This window comes from Caenorhabditis elegans, chromosome X (genome assembly GCF_000002985.6).
Source record: "Caenorhabditis elegans chromosome X".
Classification (NCBI taxonomy): Eukaryota; Metazoa; Nematoda; class Chromadorea; order Rhabditida; family Rhabditidae; genus Caenorhabditis; species Caenorhabditis elegans.
The window spans coordinates 12,199,656-12,213,536 of record NC_003284.9 but is presented as its reverse complement, the minus strand read 5'-3'; the positions used below and the strand labels follow the sequence as shown (position 1 = coordinate 12,213,536).

The following is a 13,881-nucleotide window of genomic DNA, read 5'->3' as shown; positions in this document are numbered from 1 at the left end:
TGCCATTTACAAAAAGCTTCAAGTTATCACTTTATTGTTGCTGTCAAAATTCCCTTTGTTCTAGTTTTGTTCCTCAAATAAACTAGAATTTTGAATACTAAATTTTTGGAAAAAAACTTTCTCAGAATTTTCTTCCAAAACAAAACTTTATTTCGTCGACCATCTGAAAATTTTTCAGAAAGACTTAAAACGAATTTAAAAAAAGATAAAACTTGATTGTTTGTTTTATGACAAACAAGGCAAAATATTGGAAAAAGGGGGGATTTCGTTCGGATAAAAACAAATTTCGGCGGCGACTGCGGCAAGCGAACAACAGCGAATTGTTTAAAAATTTTTATCCGTTTGATCAGGTGCATCTAGTTTCGAAACAAAGTCCTTCTGTTTCCCACCCCCAATCCCTTTTGAAAACTCTGTCCTGTTTATTTCCAAAAAAGGAAAATTCTTCTTACTGTGTATGCCCTTGTCTTTCTCTCTTCTTTCCTTCCATTTTAACTTATTCTTCGTTCTAGAAAATTAATTACGCTCGCTCTTTCATTCTATTCTTGGAGGTGGGCAAACCAAGGTGAATACCAATGTGTCCCTTTTTCTCCAATATTCTCAAAATATTTTCGTTCAGCAAAGCTTTTATTTTTCAGAAAACTATTCGAATTATTTTTGTTCGTTTTTGCAAGTTGAACTCGTGCATCAAATGACTTCAGATTAGAGGTGAGTCACGGATGTTGTTGTCGGTTTTTGAAGCCTTTTTCTTGCGATCTCATCTCATAATAAGCAACATTAGATTTGGGAAATAAGACTCTCAAAGATATTTTAAAATCAAACAGTAACAATCCAAAGAATTCGTGGGATTTTGGGGTTCCAATCGCCTATATTGCCATTTTAAAAGAGCCCTGATCCATTTCACATTGCAATACTCTTTTCATAATTACAAAGTTAGTTGAAAATTTTCAAAGTTGAACACTTATTTGAGTTTATTTTTCTATATGTTTGATGTCAGAAACTAGGCTTGGCGTGATTTGATAACTTTTTCCGTACTTCTCTCAAATCTTCATTTATAACTCTGAATTCTACAATTGTAGAATTCGATAGTGTGAAAATTCAAAAGCAGACGTCATAAAAGCATCGTTGCCTTGAACCAATATCAGTTACGCATTCATCATCTGTTTCGTACTTCACAAATGTATTGGAAAAGATCAAATGCAGATTCGTTGACCGGCTAAAAAAAATTTTTATCAAAAAAAAAATAGTTTAGGAGATTTCAAAATCATAAATTAAAATATATACAACATTTTTCGTTAATTTTGTAACATTTATAACATTATTTTGAACTCCCGTCACTTATCACAACTTTTTCATTTCCGCTCACTCAGAAACCGCTCAAAAACGTAAATACAGCGTGAAGTTTAAATATTGTTACCTTGCAATCAGTTCACATATTGGGATAATAATGATAATTACAAAACAAAATAAAATGTTGTGTAGCATAATTAGAAGATTTCAGGTGATAGTCGGCAAAAATTTTGGAAATAAACTATAAAAGTAATGTTTTCATAAAATGTTCAGTAAGTTAGATAGTCTAATGAACATTGTATTTTATTTGCGCCAACTTACTTACTAATTTTCTGGCATTTCATATCTTGAGTTTTATCATTACTACTTGGCATTATTTTTCCAATCCCTTTTTTATTAAAACAAATTATTTTTCAAACTACTAAATCTGTTAAATGTCTTTTAATTTCTCAGTAATCACAACGAGTCAATGGTATTTTGTTTCCATTTTCTTACTAAAATCCATTCTGTTCCCATTCCGTTTTGTGCTCGTTGAAATTCAATTTAAATATCCTATTTGGAGTTGTTTTTCTTTTTCTTTGCGTTTGTTCTCACTACAAGAGAAGCTTCCAACAACAAAAAATAGAAATGAGCAACTAGTCGACAGAGCGGTCGGTTTGCCTGCAAAAAGATAAACTTGTAGTTTGACTCAATCTTTTTGACATTTTAGATTACTTTGATTGTTATTCTCTTCTCATACCAAATTTCTAGAAAAACTATTCATGTGTCTTGAAAAATGACTAGTTGTTGTTAATGTTAGTAGAGCTATTGATTCAAAATTTTACCCTTTTAGTTAAAGATTTATGAAGAGAAGTATATTTCCAAACAACCGAATATTTACATTAGATGAGAAAACCCGAAAACAAAAATTTTGAAATAAGCTCTACCCGCATGTTGTTTTTTTTTATTTTTCTTCTTGAATTTTCTAAATCTTTTTTCCGGATTACTATTATATCTAAGTTGGAAAAATACGTTCGCTGATAAAAAACTTTTCAAGCTAGGAGCAATTGAGTTATATTATGAATATTAAAAACCGTCATGAAGTTTTTTTAAACTTTAAATGCACTTCATTAAAAGAACCAGTGGCTTTCAAATCCCCGGTTTAACAAAGTCAAGGCTATTCATTTTTTCCTTGCCGCCAATATAAAAAGTGCTTCAAAATATTTACGACTCTCCATACGTTTTGTAGACATTTTCATATTTGTTCTGGAATAGTCTAAATCAAATATCCAGATTCTGAGAATTTATGTGACTAAACTGATTCAAAGTATATGTCTCTCGAAATTAGTTTTTCAAAAATTAATTAGTTGGTAAAAGCGTGCACTTTATTGCACTCATAAAATTTGATTAAACTTTTTTGTCACAGAAAAAAAAATATTGGCTATTACGTTCCTTTTCTTTAATTGCTTTTTATTTGTTTCTAATTGTTTTTTTCTTCTAGCTTTGTTATTTTTTATGTTGTAGTTGGATATTCAAATAATCTTCTGATTGTTATCGTACGTAGCAAATACGTCAAAAATTTGAAAATATGAAATCAGAAAAAGATTACATGTCTTCTATGATTTTCCAAAATTAGGAATGAGAGAGGTATTGACGCATGTAGAAACTAAGCGATGACACGAGAAAAAGACATAATTAATGACATCGACACACGCTATCTTGCACTTGATCTTTCTTACTTTCTTTTTTTTTCCTGGAAAATTGCCATTTGGTGGGCGACCTCGAAACCAGGTTCTAGCTATTTTTAGCAAATTTTCGATATATGGGAAAACAATTTTGAAATGTCGAATAGTCACAATAGACAAGATACTGTAGTGATTTTATCGGGTCATCTGAAATGTACTAAAGACCCACACCATCCACAAACAAGACCATTAATGACGACGATTGCTCTCACCTTTCAGTTTTTGTGCAATTGCGTTATCAGTTACACATTCTTTACCTTCCTGCGAAATCGATACCCAACATGGCGAAATTCCGGTCGCCATGATACGTCACATGTTTTTTCCTTTCCTGAGCAGTTTTGTGAATACCGACAATATTAGATTCATTTCTTGATATGTTGATCACTCTAAAGAAATTGTAGTTTTTTTACTGAGATAATTTTGATATAATGGTTAAAAATTTCTAAGAATATTTGTCACTATCGGAGCACTTGACTAAAAAAATATTTTTATGTAAACTTTAATATTGGGGCATGCTTTCGTTTTCAAAATTACGCTAAGTTTTTTTTTTTGAAACATAAGATATTTCGGAATATAAACGAGGTGAAGGATTTGAGTTTTTTCTCAAAAAAATTTTTCTTGAATCCTAGCTTGTTATTATAATTTTACGAACACTTCTATGGTCTATAATACTGACCGCACCCCTTAAATTTGTGACTTAATTTACTTGAAAAGTTTCAAATTTTTTAATTCAATCTGAAAGTTACGTAGTTGAATGATAAAAAGTTAAGCCTTCCTACTTCAAAAATTAATAAAAAAACGTTTTTGTTTCCGCTCCCTCAATACATCCGTGATCCGGTTGACTAAAAACGCGAATTTAATGAATATTACGATCTTAAATTTGTTTTAGTTTGAAGTTGATCCCCTCTTCGAATGTTATTTCAAAAACTTGAAACCCTGATAATCACAGAACTTTGGTGAAATATACATCACACTGATCATCCTTATTTTATTTTTATATTCTTGATGGCTTCTCATATGTATCTGGAAAAAATATTTGTTATGTCAGAAATCAATTCTAATTTGAATATGGTTGGTTTTGGAAACATATTTTCTTTGCAGAATGTATTGTCTTTTAACTACAAAACAATTTCAAAATTTTCAAATGCATTTTGTTACAATTTGTAGTCAAAAGCAAACTGAAAATAAAAATAATTGCTTCAATCAATTCCCTGTCTTTATGATTTTATGATTTTATGACATTTTTATTCAATTACCCATGATTTTTTGTTACCAATTTTTATTTGATTAACCATGTTTTGAGCTGATTCCTAGATATTGCGTGCTGCTCAAAAACAATAAAGCTAAACAGGTTACTTATCTTCCCTCCTCGAGCCACTCCGGGCTAATATATAATACTCCACTTATAAGCTTTATCTTAATGTCTTTTGTCTTTAATCTAACGGAGAACAATATAAAACCTATAATCTATATTTCTATGTCATTCGCATTGGTTCCTGCTCTAACTAGAAAGTATAATGACATCATTTGTCGCTTTGAAATAATTTTCTAGTTACAAAGCCATTCAACCACAACAAGCTCTCTTTCCTCTTGCTCTTCTCCTTCTTTTTTTTCTTTTTGGCTTTAATTTCACTATTTTTCTCTCATTTTTCTCACAAGACTCCAATTCCCCGTTGCCTCCTTTCGGGACAAGTTGGTGGAGATGGATGAGAGAAGTTCGGTGGTCCCGCAAGTTTTTTATGCACTTGGTCTTTGGTGTTGGTTTTCACTTAGATAAGCCCCGAAAATTTTCAATGGTTGCTTCATCCGGAAAGTCAATCAGAGACAAAAATGATGATGGACTTGTTGAGTTTATTATGAGCTGTTCCTCTTTTTCCTTCTTCATTTTCTGATGCGATTTACGTAACGGCTGAGGAAATAAAATAAAATTCGAAAAAATCTCATTTCTCAACTAAAGTTCGCAAATGTTGATGTGCATGGGCAAGCAGCGCGAGGTATGTAGGCGGGCGGGGGTAAAATATGAGATTACGGCACAAAAATGTTCATCTTATAAATGTTCAGTGCCATCTTATCCCTTTATATCCAAAGTTCAGAAACCTTTTTGTGATTAATCTTGGGCAAATTGAATGTAAATTATTATTCAATAATATTGGAATTAAGGAAAGGGGGGACGTGAGGAAATGTTTAATCCGAACATTTTTTTAAAAGAATGATTTTCAAGTTATCATGGGATGTTACACTTTTACCACAGGATTTTCTATTAGTAACGTGTGTATGGTCATCTTACTGTAACAATTAAAAACCCAATTTTCTCAACAAAAAAAGTACGTACAAAATAATAATAAAAAACTGAAAAAAAATCGGGACTTTTGTATTTTATGCTCTCATTTTAACATTAAATTAAACTCTCATTAATTAAAATAGACATGATATGCAGTTTTCCTTGAAGGAATTAGAACTGAATACTTTCTAAGCCTAAAATGCAAAAATATTCCACACGTTGTATTTTTTGAACAAGAAAAAACATTTAACATGAGGGCATTTAATACATAAATACCAAATAATCACTAAAAAAAAATATAAAAAAGTACCAACCGAACAAGAAAGTACTTAGATAATTTCGAAATATATTAGTTTACTTATCTTAAGCTTTATTTTTTTTTCACTAATAATTTTCCATATTAATAAATCAACCTACAAAAGCGATTGAAGGAATTTTTTCATACTAAAGTTTCATTTTAACCTTTCAGTTTTTTTTCCGACTGATAAATGAAATTATTAATAGCTCAGATCTACTATTGTGATGGCTTTTCAAAATTAATAATGCCCCCCAGCTTCGTCACTCAACCTGGCTTTCCTGATCAACCCTCAATCCCATCCAACGTCATACAATATTTTTCTGCAAGCAGAGAAGTACGCCAGATCAAGAAATGAGTAATACAGACTATTCGCAGTCTATAATTTTCCACCTATTATTCGATTCCCTTCCCACATATCAGTGAGCCACCTGAAAAGAAGTAGTGAGGGAGATGTTGTTTCCTATAACTTGCGTCATGAATCACATGTTTTTAGTTCTGATGAGTTTTCGGTATTCTGATACTATAACTCCCTCATGGAATAGTTTAAAGGTTGAGGTCCCATAACGACTTTCCGTGCTACGTTTTCCAATTCTGTGAATATTGGCTAATGTCCTTGATAAGTACTTGCATGCTCATTTCTTTTGGAGCCATGATCATATTGAGCCAGTTAGTCTAACGACAAAAGCTCGCACATCGCTAATGAGCTCTTTTTTCATATTTTTCTGAAATATCTCTGTATATTCACAAGTCACGTGTGTGTGCGTCTTACCAAGCGCACAATTAACATTATATCTAGATATTTTGCTCATCTCCGCCAAAGCGTGTTATTAATGCTCGACGCCTCTTCATAAAACATTTTTTAGTTTCAGATACACTTTTAGTTTCCAATGACAACGTGAAGATCTCAAGTTTTTCGGCTCAAGAGTTTCACCATTGACGTCAATGACATCTTTTTTGAACCGGATCGGTTTTTTTTAAGAACCATAAGTGCTATGGATAATGAAATAAAATCCAAATAAAATAAGAAGAACGTTTGCTCAAAAACAGACTCATCATCTGACACTCTTTTCTTGTTTTGAGTCTGTTAGAACACTAGGGGTTCCGAGTCTAACCAAAAAATGTAGATGGGGGGAGAAGCAGTGATGAGAATCAATGAGCATGTCTGAAACAGACATCAGACCACTTTTCAATGAATTATGGTTTAGTGGAATGAGTATTCCTTGTTCCTGTTATACTCTGAAATCCTTATGGTTACTAAAATAAATGTAATTTTTCATCAGAGGCAATTCTCCGAGCAGGTGGAATAGAAAACATTTTAATGTTAAAATGAGGTGAAAGGCTATTTGATTTCTAAAAGTGTTTTGTGACATTCATTATGAACCTGTGTTGAGGAAATATGAATAAACTTGAAATTATAGATTGGATCTTGAAAAGTACAATGTTTTGATTTAGCTTCTTTTTTGTTCCTTTTAGTTAGGAGCAAAAATAGAAATAAGGAAGTCTCTAAAGCAAAAACAAACTAAAGTTTTGATTACCAAAAAAAAATTTGAACTTTATAGGAAGTGCAGCTCTGATAGATCTATTTTGTTGTTTTTTGGGTTTTTATAATGATACATTATTGGTTTTAGAAACCTTCAACTTCAAAAAAAGGGGGTTTTTTTCACTGAAAGAACCAATCATATTGTCTCAGCAACTATTAACTTTTCCAAAAATGTTTAGCTAAGTTTCGGGCACTATTGCTTCCTCTTCGTTTTTTGCCTTTTTCATCCTACATCATGTATTCTTAGAATGCCCTGAAACAGCAACAAAATGAGCCACCGTGAAGCAGCTGAAATGAAATGAAAGTCAAACAAACCCTTAACTTGAAAATCTTGAAGAGGCACCCGTTTCCTTTCTCCACTTGTTGTAAGAGGGCTCCGGAAACAAAGAGGAAGATGATGAGGACGGCTTTCTTTCTCTCTATCTATCTCTTTTTCTTTCCTTTTTTGTCCGTCACAAGACCCGTTTTGTCCCTTTCCTCTTTCTCTGTATGTCATGCATATATGTTAGTGAAGCTGGAGGGGGGCCCTTCTTTTTTTCGGGGTCCATGCTCCAATGCTCAGATATTGCCTTCAGGCGTTTTTCTCCTTTCCTCCCTCTTTTATCCTCCTTTTTCAAAGCCTCTTTCTAGAAACTGAAAAATAGTGTGCGAGTGAGTGTAGCCGTTAGGCAACGGCGACACGACGGCGACTGAATGAAATGAAGGAGTGCGCGAGCAGCCCGCCTTGTCTCCTACGCGCACGTCATCCTCCAACCAACGAGAGAGTTCTTGCAGATGCGGTATACATTCTCAGACGAAAAGAAAGCGACGACGACGACGACGTCGCGAGCCAAGTCGCAGGCCCGCCTCTTAAACTCGGCGAGCTACCGCCGAGCAGCTAGAACCACTCTTCGGCACTCATACGGGATGGGCATGTGGCGAGCCGTTGCGCTGCTCGCTTGCCTTTCTGCCACACATGCCGCACTCTTCACAGGTAAGTCTGATTTATATTAAGAGGGTAATTAGAGGGGAGTTTTTTGTTTATGATTATATGGTTTCAAAATGTTTTTTGTTGTTGTTAAAAGTTATAATTGCAAGCCAAGAGTAACCATTAACCTAGCATTTTCAGAAAAATTGTTTACTGAGTTAATACTTTTTTTTGTAATGTTAAGTTGTTGTTGAACTTCCTAGGGTATGAAAAACTAAAACCATTTCTCAATTTGATTCAATTAATTTTTTCGATTTCTCAGTTTGAAATTGTTTTAAATTTGTTTCATAAATTGAAACTAAAATGAAACACAATTAATAATTAGCTCTCTGCGTAGTATTTTTGAAAAAAATGTGTCAGTTTTTTTTTGAAAATCAGTCGCTAGATTTTAAAAAATTTTAAAAAACTATTCAAGTTGTTATTGCAACTTTGTTTCAATTTATAAACTTTAACAAGGTACCGAATGTGATTGATTATTTTGTTTTTAATTTTTAGTTGATTAATAAGCATTTACACCCACTCGTTACCATTATAAGCGGTTTCCGTCATAATCAAGCCTGCAAAAGCTGTCATTTTCCATCTTCTATTTAAAGTCCAACTTCATGTTCTGTAACTTTTTTCTTTGGAAATTGAAAAATAGAAAAAAAATAAGCAAAGAAAAGAAACCTCAAAAATTCAGAAAATGACAGGTGCAATTTAGTGACATTTTCTCTGCTCATTTCATTTTTCAATTCACCTACAACTCACTCACCTGCCTATTTTTTTTTCAATCTCGCCCACACTTTTTCTCCAATATGGCGGGAGCACTTACTCCTTGTGTAAAAGGGCACGTGATTTGTACCAAAGAAGTGCAACACTTTCATTTGAGAGCATCACCGCACCACATCTCATTAAGGCAGGCTCAGTGACAGAGTGAGCTCTCACATGACTCATTGAGCACGGCTCTTGGATAGATACAAAAAAGAAGCGGAAGTGGGAAGAAAAAAGGAAGTCCCTCATGTACATTTTTGATTCTACAATTTCATTTTTCTTCTGATTAGTTTGTCGTGTTTTGTGGATTTTTGGACAAATGGTCTTGAGGCATTTATATTTAAGAAATTACAAAAAATAATCAATCAAAACAGATTAAAAAACAAGCGAAAATACTGGAGGATCTTCAGTTTACAATATGAGTCAGCAAGAAATCCAATTCCACTTGCTTTCTTTCGCACATTCAATGAATAGAATTCTTCATGGAAAGAATACAATTTTTCAATGGCCAAAAACCCACTCCTTTTCTTGGAAAATCAAAAAAGAATTATTGCGAAAAAAAGAAGAAAATCTCAAATCAGCTTCTTTAACGAAGCGTGAATCGCACTTTTCTTCTATTCTTCATGTTGACTCAAAAAAAATTCTGCCAGATTATCAGAATTTGGAATGTTTGAACTTGGGCAGGCACTATTTTAAAAATAGATTATTTGAAAATGTGAAAAAGCACGAACATGTAGTGTCCTTGGAATCAGTCAACCAATGTTAAGTACTAAAAAAAAGGGATACTATTTTGAGATTAAATGAGAAAATAAGTCAACCAACAGTGATTGGAATTGTACTTCTGGGAGATGTCATATTTAGAAATGTTTTCAATACCGTATAGTAGTGAAGCACCTTTTCAAACACTTTCCATTAAAAAATCTTCAATTGATACCTTAGGCCTCTATGCAGTTAAAATGCAAAAAGCATACGAGATACGTTTTTTTCTAACTTGATTGGATTTTATTAGAAAAAAGAAACAAATCCCATAATCTTTTTACATTTTAGCGAAATCTTAAAAAGTGATATCACAATGACTTTCTAGTTTTTAGTATCAGAAACAAATTGCATAATGATCATGCATAAATCAAACAGTTAGAATTTTCAGAAGGAGGAGCGGTCCAAAATGGAAAAGATAACAAAGCCAACAAATATGTTGAATTTGCGCATGATGACAAGATAAATAAGGAGGACTTGTTGGTTAGTTCAGAACGTTTTCAGAAAACTTTGCAATATATTCCCATTTTCTCAACATTTCAGAAGTACTATGGAAAGGAAGTGGAACAATACAAAGATGATGACAGCTACATGGAGTACCTCATTGAGTACATGAAAAGTCATCCAGTTCCGGCCCAGTTTCCCAATTTTGAGCAAGAAGCAGAACAAGAACATCAGGATGAGCTCAACCAGTGGCTGGAGCAACTCATGAATGAGCAGGAGCTTCTAGAACCAGCCAATGCCGCTGTCAAGGATGCTGAACAGAAGGCACCTTTGGCTCCAGTGCATCACAAGCAAGTTGCTCAGAAACCTGCCCAGGAGCCATTTGACTTGGATGATTTGTTGAGAGGTAAGGAAGGGGTAATTTCTTTTTTTGAAAACCGATTTAGTTTTGCGTTGTTTTGTTTTGTTTTTCATTTCATTTTCGGTGTTGTTTGGCGGTTCCACTCACTTTCCCATTTCAGCCATATTTTTCTTTTTCTATTTTGTCTGTGTGCTTCTGCCTTTTGAAATGAAATGGGGAGAGGGGTGGCGCAAATAGGGAGTGAGTAAGTGTGTCATGTGCATGTGTTCATTTATAATGATTAGAAAGTGGGCGAAAACCCTAAACCGACAACAACAAAAACTGTGACGATGAATGGAGTTCTGCTAACCCCCCAACTTTGTTTTGGAGATGGAAATACTGAGAAATTTTTTGTGTTATTAAAAAAATTGTGAAGTAGAAATATATTTTGTCATGATTTTATAAGAAATATGATTTAACTTATAGGAGCACTCCAATAGTTCAACTGGAGAAATATTTTCTTGCACTCGGTTGTGAAAGTCCTGGTTATTTTTCTGTTTAACCATTTTTCACAAGATAGGTTAAGGAATGTGAAATTGGTAGTTGAATATTTTGAAGGAATTATGCCAACTTCAGCATTACCATAGTAATTTTAAAACTTAGACTCAAAAGTTTCCAGTTTAAAACTGAAATATTATTCCATGTTTTGTTAACTTTTTTGTTAAGAATACCAACAAATATCTCATTGATTTGTCTTCAATTTCAAAGAAATCGTGTTTCATTCCTTAGTATTTAAATTCGTTCAAATCCATCTTATCATTTTTGAGCACACGAAAAAATCCCATCGACATCATCAAAAATGCCACCAAAGTTCGAGTTCAAAAGATTTTGAATAGCAAAGCAGGCATGTGGTGCTCCGTTTTCGTGCCCCGATGACGTGAATAAGCTTAAAATGTTGATGTTGTCCTCCGTAATGTGCCCCGTCTTCTTTTTTTTCCTGCCAGGAAGTCATATTTCCTGGAGTGCGCTACACATTGCCGATTGCCCCGGGGCTAGGGCAATACGGGAAAATCTTGGAGAACAGACATACGTGAATACTAGGAAAATGTTCTTTTTATTTTTTAGATTGAGCAAACAGAAGCAATAAATGGAAGAATTTAGTGCAAGCTGGAAAAAAACGGAAATAAAAGGAAAAAAAACAAGAAAAAAGAGCCACCGCGTGACTATCCACTTCATCTATCTATCTCCTAAATAGCTTATAATTGAGTTCATTTGGATTCTTTGAAAGCTTCAGAAACACACATGCGCTATGCAAACACAAAAATACATAAAAGAGTGACGTTAAGAGGGTGGATGGGATGTGAAATTGGATGTCTATCAACTAAAACCATTGTTTCAGGAGAGCTGATGCTCGAGAATGAAATCGCCAAGGAATCAGAGCTCAAGAAGACCCAGGAGAAGCTGTCCGAGCAGACACCTTCCGCCAAGGCGAACGTCGAGTCGCTCGAAAGTGCGATGCAGACTGCCACTGGTGAGCCACAGGTACCCCAGAAAAAAGGACAAAACGAGTTCGTCTCGTTTGTGGAACAAGAGCCCCAACCAGCCAAGCAGACCATCTCTTCTCAAACCGTTGACAAACGCCGTCTTGCTACCTCAGCTGAGTATTCAGGAAGTGCACCGAGATACAGTAGCAGCAGCCTTCTGCTTTTAGGTTTGTATTAGGGTGTCAAGGAAGCAACTATTTTCTAAATTTCAGCAGTCGGAACTGTTATGTGTGTTGGACTTATTGGTACCGTCGCCGGAGGAACCTATTACTACAAGTAATACTTTTGAATTAATTTTTAAATTAATGGAATGCGTGTTTTAGGAACAACAGACGTACCGAGACCCCAGATGATGGAGAGTACGCTCCATACGCCGGAACTGGACCAGGATTCCGTAAGAACAAGGTAATAATCTCAACTCCACGTTCGCCAACGTTGTTTTTTCATAACAGAAATATTTAGGCTAATATTTTAAATTTGTCAAAAATATAACAGCCAAATATAAAAACTTATTTTTCAGAAAAAAACCCAAAAATTGTATTATCAGTTTTTGCTGAAATTTTTTTTGTGCTGTTAAAAACTCAGAGAAGTGTGAATATTAGGTCACGTTTGTCTTTTTTGGTTGGTTTTTTGTTTGCGATTTGCAATTAAATTTGCTTCAATTTTTTTGTCATCCAAATTTCATTATTCTTCCCGTTTCCTAGAAATAGATTTGAGCTCTCGGCATCGACTTTTGGTCACACACACAGCTCATGTGCATATTCACATAAAAAACGAGTATATTTCCCCCCATACATCATATGCATAGGTCGCTTTGAGCTAATCCATTAACAGAATTACATTGAAAAAAAGAGAGAGGAAATCGAGAAAAATGATGTGAAATGTGAGAGCTTGTGCGTTAGAGAAAAAGAGTCAGTGTCGCGTGATTAATATTCTGAAAATCAGAGTCCGGAAAAGAGCAATCTGATTCAAATAAATCCCATATCTCGCTTTCCGATTTGGCTCGATTACAGACGAATATGATATGAGATGAAAACTAGACACGTGATACAAACATGATTTCAGGGAAACAAGGGAGATGAGACTTTGGCCTACAAAGCCCAACTCCACCAGTACCAGCAGGCAAAACAGAAGATCATCTGCGGAGAAGATGCGCCAGGAATCATCGAGTCCGACGGAGAAGACGGTGCGGACGAAGAGAACAACTACAGTGTCTACGAGTGCCCGGGTCTTGCTCCAACTGGTGACATCGAAGTTTGCAACCCGAACTTTGCTGCTCAGCCCTAAATTCGACGTGGTGCTCGATGAACATATCGGCAACCTCTCCTTTGTATTTAGCCTCTTTCGAGAAATCGAATAATTATCAACTACCTTGTATTCTCAACAAAAAAGTTAAATGATAATAACAATTGAAACAACAACGTTTTTCTATTTCAAAAATAACATGATCAGTCTTTTCGACAACAACCATCATTTTCATCATCTTTTTCATTCATTTTTTCAAAGCCACAACAAAAAAAATACTTAAAAACCCCCTTCAGCCTTAACACCTGAAGGGTTGGAAAACCAAGACAACTTTCTTAAATTCCTGTTTGTAAAAACTAAGCGTACTGCTTAGTTCTCTTTTCTGTCTTAAAATTGCTTCCCCTTTCCGTTGTTGAATCGTTCCCCCCTATAACCAACAATTTCGTAGTTTGTGCATAACACCGGTGAAAAGAGAGAGTACCATCTAACACATTTCCACATTTTTCTAATCGTTTATTGTAAACTTTTTCTTCTCCGAATCAGAATTCCTAATTTCATTTTTGTGAGATAAAAAAAAGAGATCCGTTTGTCAACCACCCCATTCATCATCATTTACCATCGATGAGTTCGTTCGCACACCTCGACCCACCGAGTCCACTATAAATTTATCCGAGTGAAATTTTGGATAATAAATCATTCATGTTG

General features: G+C 34.4%; 1 protein-coding gene and 3 non-coding genes across 4 annotated transcripts; 1 reads left to right on the top strand and 3 right to left on the bottom strand.

Moving 5' to 3' along the window:
• Positions 1-7,436: 7,436 nt before the first annotated feature.
• Positions 7,437-7,559, bottom strand: C23H4.11. Its single transcript, NR_072251.1, has one exon. It is a non-coding gene; the product is annotated as an Unclassified non-coding RNA C23H4.11 (non-coding RNA).
• Positions 7,560-7,633: 74 nt separating this feature from the next.
• On the bottom strand, positions 7,634-7,768 carry C23H4.10. Its single transcript, NR_072250.1, has one exon. It is a non-coding gene; the product is annotated as an Unclassified non-coding RNA C23H4.10 (non-coding RNA).
• Positions 7,769-7,904: 136 nt separating this feature from the next.
• Positions 7,905-13,881, top strand: cab-1 (the record flags this gene model as incomplete). The annotated part of the gene is made up of 7 exons (NM_077635.7): positions 7,905-8,103; positions 9,995-10,086; positions 10,147-10,453; positions 11,787-12,098; positions 12,144-12,207; positions 12,255-12,336; positions 12,997-13,881. 7 exons carry the CDS (start codon positions 7,905-7,907, stop codon positions 13,216-13,218), a joined length of 1,278 nt encoding a protein of 425 aa, NP_510036.1. The 3' UTR covers positions 13,219-13,881.
• On the bottom strand, positions 11,346-11,492 carry C23H4.12. The gene has a single exon (NR_072249.1). It is a non-coding gene; the product is annotated as an Unclassified non-coding RNA C23H4.12 (non-coding RNA).